This window comes from Lemur catta, chromosome 5, assembly GCF_020740605.2.
Source record: "Lemur catta isolate mLemCat1 chromosome 5, mLemCat1.pri, whole genome shotgun sequence".
NCBI lineage: Eukaryota > Metazoa > Chordata > Mammalia > Primates > Lemuridae > Lemur > Lemur catta.
In genome coordinates this window covers 93,182,711-93,200,283 of record NC_059132.1, presented here as the reverse complement: position 1 = coordinate 93,200,283, position 17,573 = coordinate 93,182,711, and the positions used below count along the sequence as shown (strand labels likewise).

General features: G+C 34.6%; 1 protein-coding gene across 5 annotated transcripts in view; it reads right to left on the bottom strand.

Moving 5' to 3' along the window:
• Positions 1-17,573, bottom strand: part of SCLT1 (sodium channel and clathrin linker 1) — a 134,266-nt gene that overhangs the window by 32,570 nt on the left and 84,123 nt on the right. For all 5 annotated transcript variants that reach the window (XR_006735396.1, XR_006735397.1, XM_045552286.1 and 2 more), the window contains one exon: positions 12,484-12,680. Coding sequence is in view for 3 of the 5 variants with exons in the window: in XM_045552286.1 (XP_045408242.1) it covers positions 12,484-12,680 (197 nt within the window). In the remaining 2 variants the exon portion in view is untranslated. The remainder of the gene's footprint in view (positions 1-12,483; positions 12,681-17,573) is intronic.

Genomic DNA, 17,573 nt, shown 5'->3' with positions numbered 1-17,573 from the left:
TAGTACAAGTATCAGGTAAGATGTAGTGCTGTAGGGGGTGTGGTGAAGAATTCAACAGACAGATGATAATTAATAGCATATGAATGAATATCTTTTTTACAAAAATAATTTGAGAAGATCAGAAGGCCTAGTTCCTTTGAAGCTTATATGGGAGCACATAAAGATAGAGAAAAAGTAAAAGAAAAATTACTGAAACAGCTGGATAAAATCAGCTTGATAAAACATAGGAAAGAAGAGGAATAGAGAAAGAAAAAATTATTGCACTTTAAATACAGGTGTAGGCAACTAAAAACCTTTAAGGGAAGGTGGGGGGCGGGGGGAGAGAGAGAGAGAAAGAGAGAGAGAGAGAGAGAGAGACAGACACTAGGCTGTTTTTTTTGAAGCAGAAATCGTAAATTTCTTTTTTTACACCCCAAATGGGTAAAATTGAGAGCTTCAGAAGAAAGAGATTAGTAATTCAGGAATGATGCTGATAATGAAACTCTTGAATAGTGAATATCAAATCAAAATAATCTCTGTGGGAATTGTTGCATCTTAAAAGCCAACAAAATGCAGATATATTTAATTATATAAACACGTACTATTACAGAATTTTAAATCAGAAATCATTAAAGATGTCATTTACTATTAATATTAATTTTTGGTTACAAATGTATTTATGTTCCAGTAAATACGGTCCTCCAAAATTCCTACTTACTGCTGAGCTTTGAATCTTTTTTCCTGTAGCTTATTTCCTCCCTTAAACTCTCAGGCCAGATCATTATGCTTATTCCTAAAATCTATTATATTTCTCAATATTTGAAAACTGGGTTTGAGTAATTAAGGAAGCTTTTTGTTATCTTGATTTAGCTCTTTAGAAAGAGTTTTACCAAAGGATGGATGACTTTCCAATCTAGTATCATCTTGTTAATATCATAGTAGGCAATATAGTCATTTAGTAATTGTACCAAATAAGGACAGCTACTAGGGTTTCATATTTTGAGATTTACTCTGTATATTTTCACTAATAAAATGTTTTATCCTTTTTTTAATACAATTATAGCCCATCTGGTTTACTATCACTGATATAGTTCTCTATTTTCCTCTAAATTAATTCAAGTCTTCTTTCTCATCTCCACTCTGTTTTAATCTTTTGCATGTGCCACATGTGGGAACACCTTTCTTTTGTACTCATGCCAGATATCTGCCTCAGTTTATGTTTTAGAGGAGAAATAATTCATGACAATCATAGATTTGTCTATAATTGAAGACAGAACTGAAATAAATTTTCTTTTTTACAGTATCTACTTTATAGATTTTTTTTGAAAAGGAGGAACCATTGTAAAGCATTTAAAATAAGATTTAGTTATAAAAATTCAGGTTATAAGACATCTATTACAGAAATTAAGGTGTTTATTGGTCAAATATATTTAACCTTATATTAACATATTCAAATATGCATTTAGAAAATCTAAGATCTATATAACTTAAAATCTAAAGATGAATTCAGCAAAGTTGCAGGATACAAAATCAACACACAAAAATCAGTAGCATCTCTATACACTAATTGGTGATTTATCTGAAAATGAAATCAAGAAAATAATCCCATTTATAATAGCTACTGAAAAAATAAAATAACTAGGAATAAATTTAACCAAGGAGGTGAAAGGTCTCTACACTGAAAACTATAAAAAAATTGATGAAAGAGAATGAAGAAGACTCAAATAATTGGAAAGATATTCTGTGTTTATGGACTGGAAGAATTAATATTGTTAAAATGTCCACAGTACTCAAAGTGATCTAGATTCAATGCAATCCCTATCAAAATTCCAATGACATTTTTCAGAGAAATAGAAAAAACAATCCTAAAATTTGTATGGAACCACAAAAGATCCCAAACAGCCAAACCAATCTTTTTTTGTTTGTTTGTTAGGTTTTTAAAAAATTTATTTATTTATTTTTTGAAACAGTCTCATTCTGTCACTCAGGCTAGAGTGCAGTGGTGCGATTATGGCTTACTGAAATCTCAAACTCCTGGGCTCAAGAAATCCTCTTGCCTCAACCTCCCAAGTAGCTAGGACTACAGGGGCATACCACCATGCCCAGCTAATTTTCAAATTTTTTGTAGAGATGAGGTCTCGTTATATTGCCCACGCTGGTCTCCAACTCCTGGCCTCAAGCAATCTTCCCACCTTGGCCTCTTGGAGTGCTAGGATTACAGGCATGAGCCACTGTACCTTGCCCAGCCAAACAAATCTTGAGAAAGAAAAACAAAGCTGGAGCCATTATACTAGCTGACTTCAAAATATACTACAAAGCTATAGTAATCAAAACAGCATGGTAAATGCATAAAAACAGAAATAAATTCACCCATTTATGGACAACTGATTTTCAACAAAAGTGCTAAGAACACACAATGGGGAAAGGACAGTCTGTTCAATAGATGGTGATGGGATAAAAATCAACTCAAAATGGATGAAAGACTTAAACATAAGACCTAGAATTGTAAAACTACAAGATAAAAACATAAGGGAAGAGTTCCATGACACTGGTCTGGGCAATGATTTTTTTAGATAGATGCCCAAAAGAAGAGGCAACAAAAGCAAATATAGACAAATGGGATTATATCAAACTAAAAAGCTTTTGCCCACCAAAGGAAAGAACGGAGTAAGGAGACAACACATGGAATGGGTGAAAATATTTCCAAACCATATATCTGATAAAGGATTAATATCCAAAATATATAAGGAACTTAGACAATTCAATAGCAAGGAGACAAGTAACCTGATTAAAAAATGGGCAAAGGATCAGAATAGACATACCTCAAAAGAAGACATATGAATGGCTAACAGGTATATGAAAAATGAGCAATATTACTAACAATTAGGAAAATGCTAATTAATGAGCTATCACCTCACACCTGTTGGAATGGCTATTATCAAAAAGACAAAAGATAACAAGTGTTGGCCAGGATGTGGAGAAAAAAGTACCCTATACACTGTTAAGAATGTAACTTAGTACAGCCATTATGGAAAAAAGTATGAAAGTTCCTCCAAAAATTAAAAATAGAACTACCATATGATCCAGCAATACCACTTCTGGGTCTACATCTAAAGGAAATGAAGTCAGTATGTCAAAGAGATATCTGCACTCCAATGTTTACTGCAACATTATTCACTATAGCCAAGATATGAAATCAACTTGAGTGTTCATCAATGAATGGATGGATAAAGATAATGTGGTATATATACACAATAAAATATTATTCAGCCTTTAAAAAGTAGGAAATTCGGCAATTTGTGACAACATGGATGAAACTGGAAGACAGTATGCTAAGTGAAATAAGCCAGGCACAGAAAGACAAATACACCATATGATCTCACTTATATGTGGACTCTAAAAAGGTCGAACTCATAGAAATAGAGGGAAGAATGGTAGTTACCACAGCCTGGGGGAGTGGGTGATGAGTGGAGAGATGTTGGTCATAGGATATAAAATTTTAGTTAGATGGGAGGAATGTGTTCAAGATCTAATGTACAACAAGGTGGCTAGAATGAAGCTGGGGCCTTGAATCCTTAATTCTGCTAGGCTTTCTTTGCCAGCAAACAGTCCTTCCACCCTATTTGGGAAGGTAAGTCTCCCTTACCTGAGGAATTTGTAATGGGAGGACATTGCCTTGCAAGGGATAGGTGGTTCTCCTTAGGATTTACCCTACCCTCACTCATTGCTTCTAAACCTACAGCCAGACTCAAGTCTATCTTGCTCTAGAGGATGAACTACAAGACATGATCTGTGAGGAGCCAGAATACACCAAAATAATTACATGATTTTGCCAATTTCATTTATGGAGAGAAACCTTGGGAGTGTATTTGAGAATGGATCCTATGGGTGCTAGATTATAGTGGAAAGAATAAAATGTTGGATTAGCCCAAATTTGTCAATATGGGCTCACAAAATAGGTATTCTGGAATCACTGTGTTAGCTTGAGTGTCTCAAGTTTGCTTAGTTAGTTGAATGAAATCTGTACTTAAATGTGACCTATACTAAAATGTCAGAAGTTTCTTTTTATAGTATAGAGCAGTTTCCCAGCCTTGGTACTACTGACCTAGAAACTAATTTGGCCTAGAAACTAATTTGGTAGTGGGAGGCTGTCCTGTGCACTGTAGGATGTTTAAACACCATGCCTGGTCTCTATATACAAGATGCTAGGAGCATTCCTGAAGGTCTCCAGATATTGAGACAAATATTCAGGGGTGGTAGTAGGAAGAAGAGAGCAAAATCATCCCCATTTGAGAACTTCTAGTGTAAAGGAAGTTACCAAAGGATTAGGGAGATCAGAAGGTTAGAGTGGATTTTTAAAATGTCAAACCAGCTCATCCATCCTTCAACTCTGTCCCTCAGAAGCATCCAGAGGACATTCACTTCACCAAGACTGCGAGCCCAGAGAGCTCTGTGGTGGCTATTCTCTGTGGGACAGAAATGACAGTGGGACCTGCTTCCACGGAACTGGGATCCTTGAATTCAATGAAAGTGATAGGATTCTCAATGGCAATGGCAAGGTAGTGGCATTAAATTTCAAAGACATTGTGGGCATGGTTACTGAAATGGGTAGTAGAGTTAAAGCAGTAATCAGAAGAGTCTTATCTGCAGAGGTCTTTGGGTTTTGCTAGTTTGATCACTGTTTCTCAAATTGAAACAGATGGGCAGCTGACTGAAGTCTTACTTGATTTACTGAAGTAGAAAAGCTCTAGATCTTGCAGTCTGATTTGAATCACTACGAGAGTTATGGTCCTTCAACTCTCACGTTTGGCCCCTTGAATGAAGGAGGATGAGGTGGAAGCAGGTCCCTTTGAAGAAGGACCCTGTTATACACCCATATATACTTCCTCCTGGCCTTCGCCTAAGGGACCTGTGAAGAGTTGGCAGGGTGCCTACGCAATGAGGAAGAGGAAATCCAGACATTTTCAGGATTACTAGACATTGTTGCTGCACTGACAAATTTCTGGAGACACCAGAAATTGCACTGTGGTTCAACAACCAGAGAAGAGATTTTTTTTTAGGCCAGGTTATTTGGCTTGGGCAGTCTCACAGTGGGCTAAGTATGTCCATAATCTTACCCTGTGGCTATTTCCCTGGTTCTGAGATGCACAATTGGTATAGACATATTGAGCAACAGGCAAAATCCCTACATTGGTTCTCTGACCAGTGAAGTAAGGGCTCTTATGGTGTGAAGCACAAAATGGCATTTGATAAAGTATATAGCAAGTAAAGGTAGAATAAATGCTTGATTTTTCCCTTTATTCATATTTTTTCAGAATGAATTGGTTCTATATCATCTTCCAAAGGGGACCAAAGACTTTTTTTATTTAATACCATTTTGAAGTTATGGATGTTTAAAATATATTTGATATATTTCAATTTACTGCAGATATTCTTTTTGATGTTCAAATTGTCCCCACATGGGCCAGTGGGAGCCTTCTCAAATTGGCCTGTAGGTCCTTTTGACATGACCTCAGTTGCTATGACAAAGTGTTTTCTAGGATCATCTTATAATTTCCTTTCCCAAATCACTTAGCTTTAAGAAGTCCTGGTTTATTTTGGAAAACCTCATTGCAACTGAATATGGGGTCTTGTTTTTACTGTCTATTGAAAAGACTGAGCTGGGAAATACACATGTTTTTAAAGAGTAAAACACATCTTGACTTCATATACTCATATTTCCAATTCCTATTTAGAATTACAAGTTTATTTAATTTCTTTGAGTTTCATTTACGATGAAAATTTTGGTTCTTAAAGACATTTATATAATTACTCAACTGCTTTATCCTATGAGTTTCAGAACACCACCACCAATATTATTTCTAACAATATGTCAACTATCAACAGTTTATGATATTTTACACTTCCGTTAGGATTTATCCCACTAGGGATATAGAGTCTAATTGCTATGTTTAATATCACTTGAAACCATTCATCTGTGTAGTCAACTTTCTAAATAATTAAGTTAATTTATTTAATTTTACTTTTGATTCTTAGGTATTCTTTTTAAAATTTTGATTTAATTTGCAAAATAGTGACATAAACATTTAGATTATTCCAAAGTTAAGCTTATAAATCTACAACACGAAGGTCATTAAAAAAAGTCTATCCCTATCTAAGCCAAATGATAGACAACAACACTTTAATAGTTGGAGACTTTAACACCCCACTGACAGCACAGGACAGATCCTCCAAGCAGAAAATAAGCAAAGACATAGTAGACTTAAACAGAAGGCTAGAACAAATGGGCCTGACTGACATCTACAGGACATTCTACCCGAAATCCACTGAATATACATTCTTCTCATCAGCTCACGGGACATTCTCTTAGATTGACCATATCCTAGGTCATAAAGCAAGTCTTAAAAAAATTAAAAAAACAGAAATCATACCCTGCATCTTCTCAGATCACAATGGAATAAAAATAATAATGAACCCTAACAGGAACTCTCATTCCTACTCAAAGTCATGGAAGCTAAACAACCTTCTCCTGAATAACAATTTTGTAAAGGAAGAAATTAAGTCAGAAATCAAAACACTCTTTGAATTAAATGACAAAGGTGACACAACTTATCAAAATCTATGGGATGCAGCTAAAGCAGTCCTGAGAGGAAAATTCATTTCCAGAAATGCCTATTTCAAAAAGACAGACAACTTACAAATAGACAACTTAATGAATACACTCAAAGAGCTGGAGAAAGAACAGACTGACCCCAAACCCAGCAGAAGGCGAGAAATTATTAAGAACAAATCAGAATTAAATGAAAAAGACAACAAAAATACTATAAGGGAAATTAATAAAACAAAAAGTTGGTTCTTTGAAAAGATAAATAAAATAGACACACCACTGGCTAGACTAACCAAGACCAGAAAAGAAAAATCTTTAATAACTTCCATCAGGAACATGAAAGGAGAAATCACAACCGAAGCCACAGAGATACATGACATTATCTATGAATATTACAAAAATCTTTATGCACACAAATTGGAAAATGAGGAGGAAATGGACAAATTTTTAGAAACACACAGCCTTCCCAAGCTCAATCAGGAAGAAATAGAATTCCTGAATAGACCAATATCAAGAACTGAAATTGAAACAGCAATAAAAAACCTTCCCAAAAAGAAAAGCCCTGGTCCAGATGGGTTCACACCTGAATTTTACCATACATACAAAGATGAACTGGTGCCCATCCTACATAAACTATTCTTCAACATTGAGAAGGATGGAATTCTCCCCAACACATTCTACCAAGCCAATATAACATTGATACCAAAACCAGGAAAGGATGCAACAAAAAAAGAAAACTACAGACCAATTTCTCTCATGAACGTAGATGCAAAAATTCTCAATAAAATCCTAGCAAATTGTATCCAAGTGCTGATTAAAAAAATAATTCATCACGACCAAGTAGGCTTCATCCCAGAGATGCAGGGGTGGTTCAACATACAAAAATCTATAAATGTAATTAACCACGTAAATAGAAGCAAAAATAAAGACCATATGATCCTCTCAATAGATGCAGAAAAAGCATTTGACAAAATTCAACACCCTTTTATGATAAAAACATTTTACAACATAGGCATAAATGGGACCTACCTAAAAATAATACAAGCCATATATGACAAACCCACAGCCAACATCATACTGAATGGGGAAAAACTGAAAGCATTCCCACTCAGAACTGGAATCAGACAAGGCTGCCCACTGTCCCCATTACTTTTCAACATAGTATTGGAAGTCCTTGCGAGAGCTATCAGACAAGAGAGCAGAATCAAAGGTGTCCAAATAGGGACAGAAGAGATCAAACTCTCACTCTTCGCTGATGACATGATGTTGTATCTGGAAAACCCCAAGGACTCAACCAAGAGACTCCTGGAATTAATTAACGAATTCAGTAATGTGTCAGGTTACAAAGTCAATACACACAAATCAGAGGCATTCATATATGCCAATACCATTCAATCGGAGAACCAAATTAAGGACTCAATACCTTCCAAAATAGCAACAAAGAAAATAAAATATTTAGGAATATATTTAACTAAAGAAGTAAAGGACCTCTATAAAGAGAACTATGAAACGCTAAGGAAGGAAATTGCAGAACACGTAAATAAGTGGAAATCCATACCATGCTCATGGATTGGAAGAATTAACATCGTTAAAATGTCTATACTACCCAAAGTAATCTATAGATTCAATGCAATTCCTATTAAAATACCAACATCATTTTTCACAGATTTAGAAAAAATAATTATACACTTTGTATGGAATCAGAGAAGACCCCATATAGCAAAAGCAATCTTAAGCAATAAAAACAAAATGGGAGGTATTGATTTGCCAGACTTCAAACTATACTACAAAGCTGTGGTTCTTAAAACTGCTTGGTACTGGCACAAGGGCAGGGACACAGACCAGTGGAACAGAACAGAAAACCCAAATATAAAACCATCCTCATATAACTATCTAATCTTTGACAAAATAGACAAAAACATACTCTGGGGACAAGAGTCCCTATTCAATAAATGGTGCTGGGAAAACTGGATAGCCACATGTAGAAGACTGAAACAGAACCCACAGATTTCACCTCTCACAAAAATCAAATCACGGTGGATAACAGATTTAAACCTTAAATGGGAAACGATTAGAATTCTAGAAGAAAATGTAGGAAAGACTCTTACAGACATTGGTCTAGGCAAGAATTTATGAAGAAAACCCCTAAGGCAATCGCAGAAACAACAAAAATAAACGAATGGGACCTGATTAAATTAAAAAGCTTCTGCACAGCCAAAGAAACAGTCATGAAAATCAACAGACAGCCTACAGAATGGGAAAAAATTTTCGCATACTACACATCAGATAAAAGACTGATAACAAGAATCTATTTAGAACTCAGGAAAATCAGCAAGAAAAAATCAAACAATCCCATCAAAAAATGGGCAAAGGACATGAATAGAAATTTTTCAAAAGAAGACATAAGAATGGCCAAAAAACGTATCAAAAAATGCTCAACATCCCTAATCATTAGGGAAATGCAAATCAAAACCACAATGAGATACCACTTAACTCCGGTGAGAATGGCCTTTATCAAAAAATCCCAAAACAACACATGTTGGCGTGGATGCGGAGAGACAGGAACACTCATACACTGCTGGTGGGAATGCAAACTAGTGCAACCCCTATGGAAAGCAATATGGAGATACCTTAAACAGATTCAAGTAGACCTACCATTTGATCCAGCAATCCCATTATTGGGCATATACCCAGAAGAACAAAAGTCATTCTTTAACAAAGACACCTGTACCCGAATGTTTATAGCAGCACAATTCACAATCGCAAAGATGTGGAAACAACCCAAGTGCCCATCAATCCACAAATGGATTAGTAAACTGTGGTATATGTATACCATGGAGTACTACTCAGCTATAAGAAATAACGATGATACGACATCTCTTTGGTTCTCCCGGAGAGAGCTGGAACCCATTATATTAAGTGAAGTATCCAAAGAATGGAAAAACAAGCATCACATGTACTCACCAGAAAACTGGTTTCCCTGATCATCACCTAAATGTACATCAGGGAAGGATACCAATTGGATATCAGACTGGGATGGGGGGTGGGGGGAGGGGATGGATGTATGCCTACATGATGAGTGTGTTGCACACCCTCTGGGGAATGGTCATGCTTGAAGGTGCAGACCCGGGGAGGTGGGGGGGGGGAGGGGATGGAGGTATGACTACATGATGAGTGCCAGGTGCGCTGTCTGGAGAATGAGAACGGACGCGCTTGGGACTCTGACTCGGGGGGATGGGCGGGACATGGACAATGTATATGACCTGAACTTATGTACCCCCATGATGAGCTGAAATAAAAAAAAAAAAAAAAAAAAAAAAAAAGAAAATAGAAAAAAAAAAAAGTCTATCCCCTTTCTCCTCTCATAGATTACCAATTTAATTATTTTTTGGCTCACCTCTTCATTTTTAAAACCAGAAATGTGTTTACATATATATATATATATATATATATATATAAATAATGTGTTTGTTTATATACATATATACGTACAAACACACAGGTGCATGCACACTCCCCAGTCTTAGATAAAGGGTAGAATACCTAACATACTGTTACACTACTTGTTTTTTTACTTAATATATTTCAGACATTGCTCCATGTGCTAGGATTCTGACTGGAAAAGACACTGAATCTACAGCTAGATGAGGTAGATAATGACATAATTATAACAGTATTCCAATCAATTAATATGGTCTATCCCTCTATTTATTTACACTTTCTTAATTATTCTTAATATTATTTAGTTTTCACAGAGAAGTCTTACGTATTGTTTGTTAGATTTATTTCTAGGTATTTGATGTTTTTTGATGCAATTATAAATTTTACTATTTTTAAAGTTTAATTTTTGAAATGTTTATTGCTGGTATATACAATTGGTTTTTGTATATTCACCTAAAAATTTGTCTACCAATTATTTTGGAATTTTTACATATTCAACCATGTTGTCTCTTAAGGATGACTGTTTTCTTTTTCCTTTCCAGTTTGTCAACCCTTTATTTTTTCTTGCCATAGTGCACTGATCAGGAGTTCAGTACAAAGATTAATAGAAGTAGTAATAGTGGACTTCCTTGTCATCTTCTCAATCTTCAAAGGGATGTTATTAACATTATTTTTTTGCCATTAAGAATAATGTTAGCTATAGAAAAATACCTTTACAAATTAAGGAAATTCTATTCCCAGTTTGCTAAGAGGTATTTTGGGGAAAAAAAATCCATGAATGAATATTAAATGTTATCAAATACTTTCTCTGTATCTATTGAGAAGATGTTATGATTTTTCTCTTTTAATAAGTTAATGTGGTAAATTATATAAATTGATTTTCTAATGTTATAACAACTTTGCTTTCCTGAGATAGAGGCAAACTGTCAATAATTTTTTTTTGTTAGTTCGTGAATGCTCTTAGTAAATCCTTTTTATAATTCATCTAACATTTTTAGTTGTGGTGAAGGGTTGGTCCAAATTGCCTAGCTCACCATTAACAGAAACAGAAATTCTCTTTCATAATGAATTTATGAAAAGAATGAATTTATGATAAATACATTTCATTCCAGCATTCCACCAAAACTTCTCTTATAGTTAACAAAGAACATTGCATGGTGCCAAACTGAAAGGTCCATTCTCAGTCCTCATTGCACTCAACCAATTAATAGCTTCTTATAAAACATACTGGTTAGGATCATATTGTCTTTACCCAAAATGAATTTGAAACCAGGATCTGTCACTTCATTAGCTATGTGACCTTGCACAAGTTAATCTCCCTTGACCTCAGTTTCTCTATCTGTAAAACAAAACTATAATGTTATATACTTTGTAGGGTTGTTGTGAAGATTATGCACTTGTAAGTTGCTTAGAACAATGCACACATTAAGTGCTCAATAAATATCATCCATTATTGCTTATTCTCTTTCTGAATTTTTTTAAAATCATTTTGTCTTGATTCCTATTTCTCTGGATATGCTTTCTCAGTCTCTTTCAGTGAAATCTTCCTCTTTCTAAACTTTACATTTTGGAAATAGTCTTCAGAGAGCTTCATTTCCTTATCTATACTCCTTTTCAAAATGTTCTCATCCCATGATGTATGTCAATGATTCACAAATTTATAGCTCCTGGTGCAATCTCTCCCTGAATGCCAAACTTATATACACTATTGACTGGTTGATATCCCGACTTAAATGTCTTTTGGGCACCTCATATTTAACATGGCTCAAAGCAAACATTTTTTGATTATCTCCAACTCTTTAAAACATAGGCTAAGCAAATACCATTTTATACTTGGACTATTACAGGCTTCTTCTCCCTTCTTTTACCTTTGCCCCTCTAGAGTCTATACATTTTTTAAAAATAGATTTTTTAAAGAGCATTTTTAGGTTTACTACAGCTTATTCTTCATATAGCAAAGTCATCTGTTGAACATTTAAGTCTGATCACATCACTTTGCTCAAACCCCTCCAATGTGATTACCATCTTGAAGCTTTTGAGCTTTCCATCTCATTAAGTACAAAATCTCAAGTTCTTTCTGAGGAAGGGTCAGCAATGTTTTTCTTAAAGGGCCAGAGAGCAAATATTTTGGACTTTGCCAGACAAACAAATTCTATTGCAACTATAGAGCATTATATATGGTTTACTACTGTGCAAATAGTACTAAGCTTCTAAATTGACATGTCCAACAAAAATTATTTTATTTTATGTAATATGCATAAAATTTATGAAAATATACAGTATCTGTTTTGGCTCATAATATTTAATAATTTTATAATAGTCCAATAAATATTTGCTGAATAAAAATATAAAACCCAGAATTATACATTTTTATAAAAAGATTATAGCAAGGACATAAACTATAGTTTAAATCATTTCTTCTGTAAAACATGTCAAACAATTAATAGTGGACTTACTTTAGATTACTGATTCTAATTTCTGCGCTTTCAGTAAGTTTCTTTGTTTCTTCTTTCCACCTATTGGCTGCCTTCTGTTGAGTTGCTAAGAGATGCCGCAGTTCAACAGTGGAATTTCGATTACTGTCTTCCATCTCTCTCAATTGAACTTCATACCCATGTTCCTTTATTGAAAATTCATGTTCCATAGCACTGATCTAAGGAATGAAATAAACACAGTATCTTTTTCTTTTCTGTTATTTTAGGTGCCATACTGATCAATGATATATACAAATGGAACTATTCATTGTGTTGTCTGAGGCACAGAAATGGTTGGATGAGGAATCCATGGAAGAAATCAAGTTTACAATTTGTCTTCACAAATGAAAATTTATCCTATATTATTAATATGAATTTAGTGAAACTAGAATTATGATGAACTACAACTTTTTGCAACACTTTCCGAATACCTTAAAAATGCCAGTAGGAAAAAAACTATACTATTTAAAATAAAACTGCTCTCTTTATCTACTATTATAGTTGCCACAATCCAAGGAAAGCATTCATGCACTTAGTAACTGAGTTAGGTTTTTACTCAACTCACTTTTGATTTATATACTAAATTTCAAACTGTCTTTCAAAGGTTTTTGTAAAGTCAAAGAAAATTATATACAGGAATTCCTTTAACACTTTAGTTGCAGTATTAATAAATGATATATATTCTTTTTCAGGAAGAAAAGACAATATAAATAATGATTTTTCAGGATCTCATTTGGAAATGTCTTCAGTATATTTGTAAGAATTTATGTCATTATCATAAAAGTACTTTAATGCAGAATAAACATACAAGTAAATGCTCTTTGTACACCTTAGAAGTTTTCTTGACTGGGGTTCAGGGAGAGAATTAAGCCTTAATGCTTTAAGGCATTCAATGTATAAGCCTTCTTTTGCATGCATCTAGAATAAAACTACCTATTCTAGCACCATCCTTGGGGGAATTGACAAAACAGTTACGGAAATAATTTTCTGTGTTTTGTGGTTCAGATAAAAAAATCCTAGTAGGAAAAGGGTGCAAGATGATCTGACTTCTTTGGTATACTCTCAGGCTATCTTTATCTTGTTACACTAAAGAAATATTATTATAAAGAATACCTATTTGTGATGTTTTAAAGTAATGTGCTTTAAAAATGGCCACAGTTGGCTTAGCGTCTAGTAATTTGTTAAATATGGCTACTTTCAAAATCAAAAAAGAATGAATAAGAGACTCAAATTTACCAATTCAAAAAACACCAAACGAAGCAACAACAACAAAATCCTTGGCTCATGGGACCAAACTGCAAACATTCTGTCCTCACCACTCCTGCTAAATTAACATGCTTCCTAAAATTCTTAAATTTGCTCTCTCAAATAGTATATAAGTAGAAATAGGACTATAAATACAGACACTGGAAAAACAACCTTGGACTTATTAATTTTCTATTGTATTACTCCTGTGCAAGCCTTCTGAGGCCCCTGATCCCTGCTATCTTAATAGTTTCTGAATTATTAGATTCTACAAATTTAGATTTGAACCTGCTCTTCCTTCTTCTCTGCCCCAATCTTCACTTCCTCCGGAGAAGCCAGTTCTAACATCTTAGGTGAAAAACAAAAAGCCCAGTTTCTGTCAGTGTTTCTTTCTTTCTCATACACATATTAAAAAACTGACCTAGGCATCTATACATTTTTAGAACTTTGCCTGCCTAGTTGACTCCCCATTACCACTTGGAAAATCTATTCATATTTTGACAAGCCCTGCTCTAAGATCCACCATGATAACCTGGCCCCTGCCTACTTCTACAAGCTTGTGTTGTGCCATATCTTTTTCCCTTAGTTTTATTTCCACCACAGTGCCTTCTCATTCTTAGGCCCTTTTCATACATTGTTTCTTTTCCCCAGAATAGTCTTTCTCCTTCTGCTTGTCTACTCAACTTTTGGAACTTGGCTTAATTATTGCTTCTATGGGGAAATTCTCTTACCATCAATCTTGACAAAACCAGGCCCCTCTGTTATAAGTTATAAATGCAGTGGCTTTAAGATCCAATAAAAATTTCATATAATACATTGTTAAGGTTTGCAGCCAACTGACCTCCTAATATCTGTCTTTATTTTTTTGGCTCCTCTTTCAGTTTATTTATTAAGAATCACACGTTTTTCAAGGGGGAGAAAAGAAGCAAAGTGTAGCACTAGGTTCTTATGTTGTCAAAGAAAGAATCAGTTACAAAGCAGCAATTTATCTGAGAGCCTTCCTCTTCCATAAAACAGAATTAAAGCTACCTAGTTAGTTAAGAGGTTCTGTCCCTTAATTACCAATGCTTTGGTGAGATATATGGGGTAGATAAGCTTTCTGTCATCCTTTTTTTCTCCAAAACATCAGTTATTAACAGTATTCTGAAATGTTAAAGATGGATCTAATGGAGTACCAGGTAGAGAGAATTCATTGATTCTACCCACTTTCAATTATAAAAACCAAAACACTAAAACATATGTATGTTGTAAAATTATGTATTAGGGGAACGTAACATCCCCGATAAAGATAAGGTTCCTGGGCAGAATGTGTTGCAAGAGATGAAAGAAACACAGACGCAGACACAGGAATAATTTTAAGAGAGCATGTGGGGAAATCAGGGGACCACAAGCACTCTGGTGCCAAAGTGGTGGTGACTGAAACCCAGCATTTGCTTTTTATTCTCTTTGCCATGCTGCAAAATACAATGATCTCACGTGAAAAAAACATGGGATATAATGATCAAAGGTCTCGGGGCTTCCCCCAAAATCACAAGGTGTCCTAGCTAATTAACCTTCTCCTTTCTAGAAGTGAAAAACACATAATTCTTCAGTAGGTACAACCTGTCCCAAGGTAAACCAACTAATTTTATCCCAAGCTCAAGCTATGTACATGGATATCTATCTTTTAACTTCAGTCGCTGCGACTCATTTGATGAAAGAACAAAGAAACTACATACTTTCCACTGGGAGACTGGTTTCACATTAACTGAGGCATTGTTGAGAGAAAGGAAGAGAAGAAGCTTGGCCCAGTGTTCTAACAATGGAAGCCTTTAGACCCTTCTTCCGGGCTGACGTGTTGCAATCTACCTCTACAGCCATGAGAAATTTTCATGTCAGGCCACTTCGTGGCTTTTCAGGCATGAGACCCCTTAGGCTCTGAGGTTGGAGAATGCTTTGCTGTACTCCCAGCTCACTGACATATGTCCTCCAACTAGGCAGTTAACATCTGCCCTTATTTCAGGCTTCTGCTCAGGCAATTCCTTCATCTCCTTTCCTCTCACAGCCTCAGAAATAGCATCCCTAAGTCCCAGTGGTCTTAATCCCATCAATTATGGAAAATACAAAACACTAAAAGGACAAATATAAGGTCCTGTAATTCTACAGTTCAGAGATAACCACTGCTAACTTCTACAAAATTGTTTTTATTTATGAATTTTTAAATTGTTATAATATATAAAGGATTACTACATTTTTTCTTATATATACATACATTTTATACATAGCAATATAAATGCATTATAAATTATTTGAAAATATAGTTTTAATGACAATTTAATACAATATTTTATAGATGTATAATTTAATTGTTCTTTTCATCTAGATATTTATATTGTTTCTAATTTATAAATAATGCTTCAATGAACTTAATTATGAAATATTTTAATTATTTTATTATGACTGAACTTTAGACTCTAAATATATGCCATTTTATACATTCAGCTGCACATTCACTCACACTGGTAACTTAGCAGTAATTAACAGTGAGTTTAAACTTTATTGGCCATTGGTTTTTTTCTTAGTTTGTGGATGCTGTTCATCTCACGTAATTTTCTGTTGGGTTACAAATATTTTTATTTTATATTTTTATAAGCTCCTTATATAAGAATTGCCTTAGTCTTCTGTCATATTTATTAAAACTATATGCCCAATTATTTCTTTTTCAAACATTTAAAAATGGTTTTAAATATTTAAAGACTATATATTTAAATCTATCAGTATTTTCATTAACAATTTCTTCCATTTTTTGTTTTGCTTAGAAAATTCTTCTCTATCAGTTAAATACTCATCTACATTTCCTACTGTTTTTAGTATCATTAATAGTTTTACGTTAGTTGTTAATTCATAGGAAATTTATGATATAAAGTTTATAATATGAGATGAAGATATAACATTTTTTCACCAAAGTACATTGACTTTTTTTTTTTTTTTCCATTATGGGAATGTTTTAGTATGAGAACTTTTAAGCATACACAAAATAGAATATTACAATGAATTCCTGTATGCCCATTGCCAAGCTTCCATAATCATCAAACTCAGAGCCACTCTTGTTTCATCTATACTTCTATCCACTTTCCTCTGCCAAGATTTATCTTTCTGCCTCTTACAAGGGCAGATTATGATACCTCCTGAGGCTCCCTCATGTGCCTGTCTAGTCAGTACTCACCCATTTAAAAAGTGAGCACTACTCTTATCCCATTCTAATAGGTAATTATGCCTATTCTTCACTTTTAGATCGTGGAATAATAGAATTTAAGCTTTTTTATGTCTAGCTTCTTTGTTTAACATTATGTCTATGAGACTATCCACTATTGCTGATAGAGTTTACTGTGGGTTTGCTATGCCCCCAATATAATCGGGTCCCCGGGCAGTGTGTGCTGCAAGAGATGGGAGAGACAAAGATACGGACACAAAAAGTAAGGTGAAAGGGTGTGGGGAGGTCAGGGGACCACCAGCATTCCTGTGACCCAGGTGGTACTGACTGAAGTCTAGCACCTGTTTTTATTCTCTTTTTCATGTTATAGATTACAATGGTTTCACGCGAAAGCTTGTGAGTTAGCAGTAAAGCATATAATCTAAACAGGAACAAAGAGACCACGTACTTCTTTCTACTTTATCGAGCTCTTCATTTACTGAGACATGAACTCAGGAGAGAGATAGGAACATTGCCTCAGGCTTAGAATAGCAAATTGCTCTTATCTGCTGGGCTGACATCCTTTGATCATTCTAAGCGGGGTCCATTTGCAGACATCCCTGATGGGCGGAATGTCCCCATCAAGGTCGAGAAG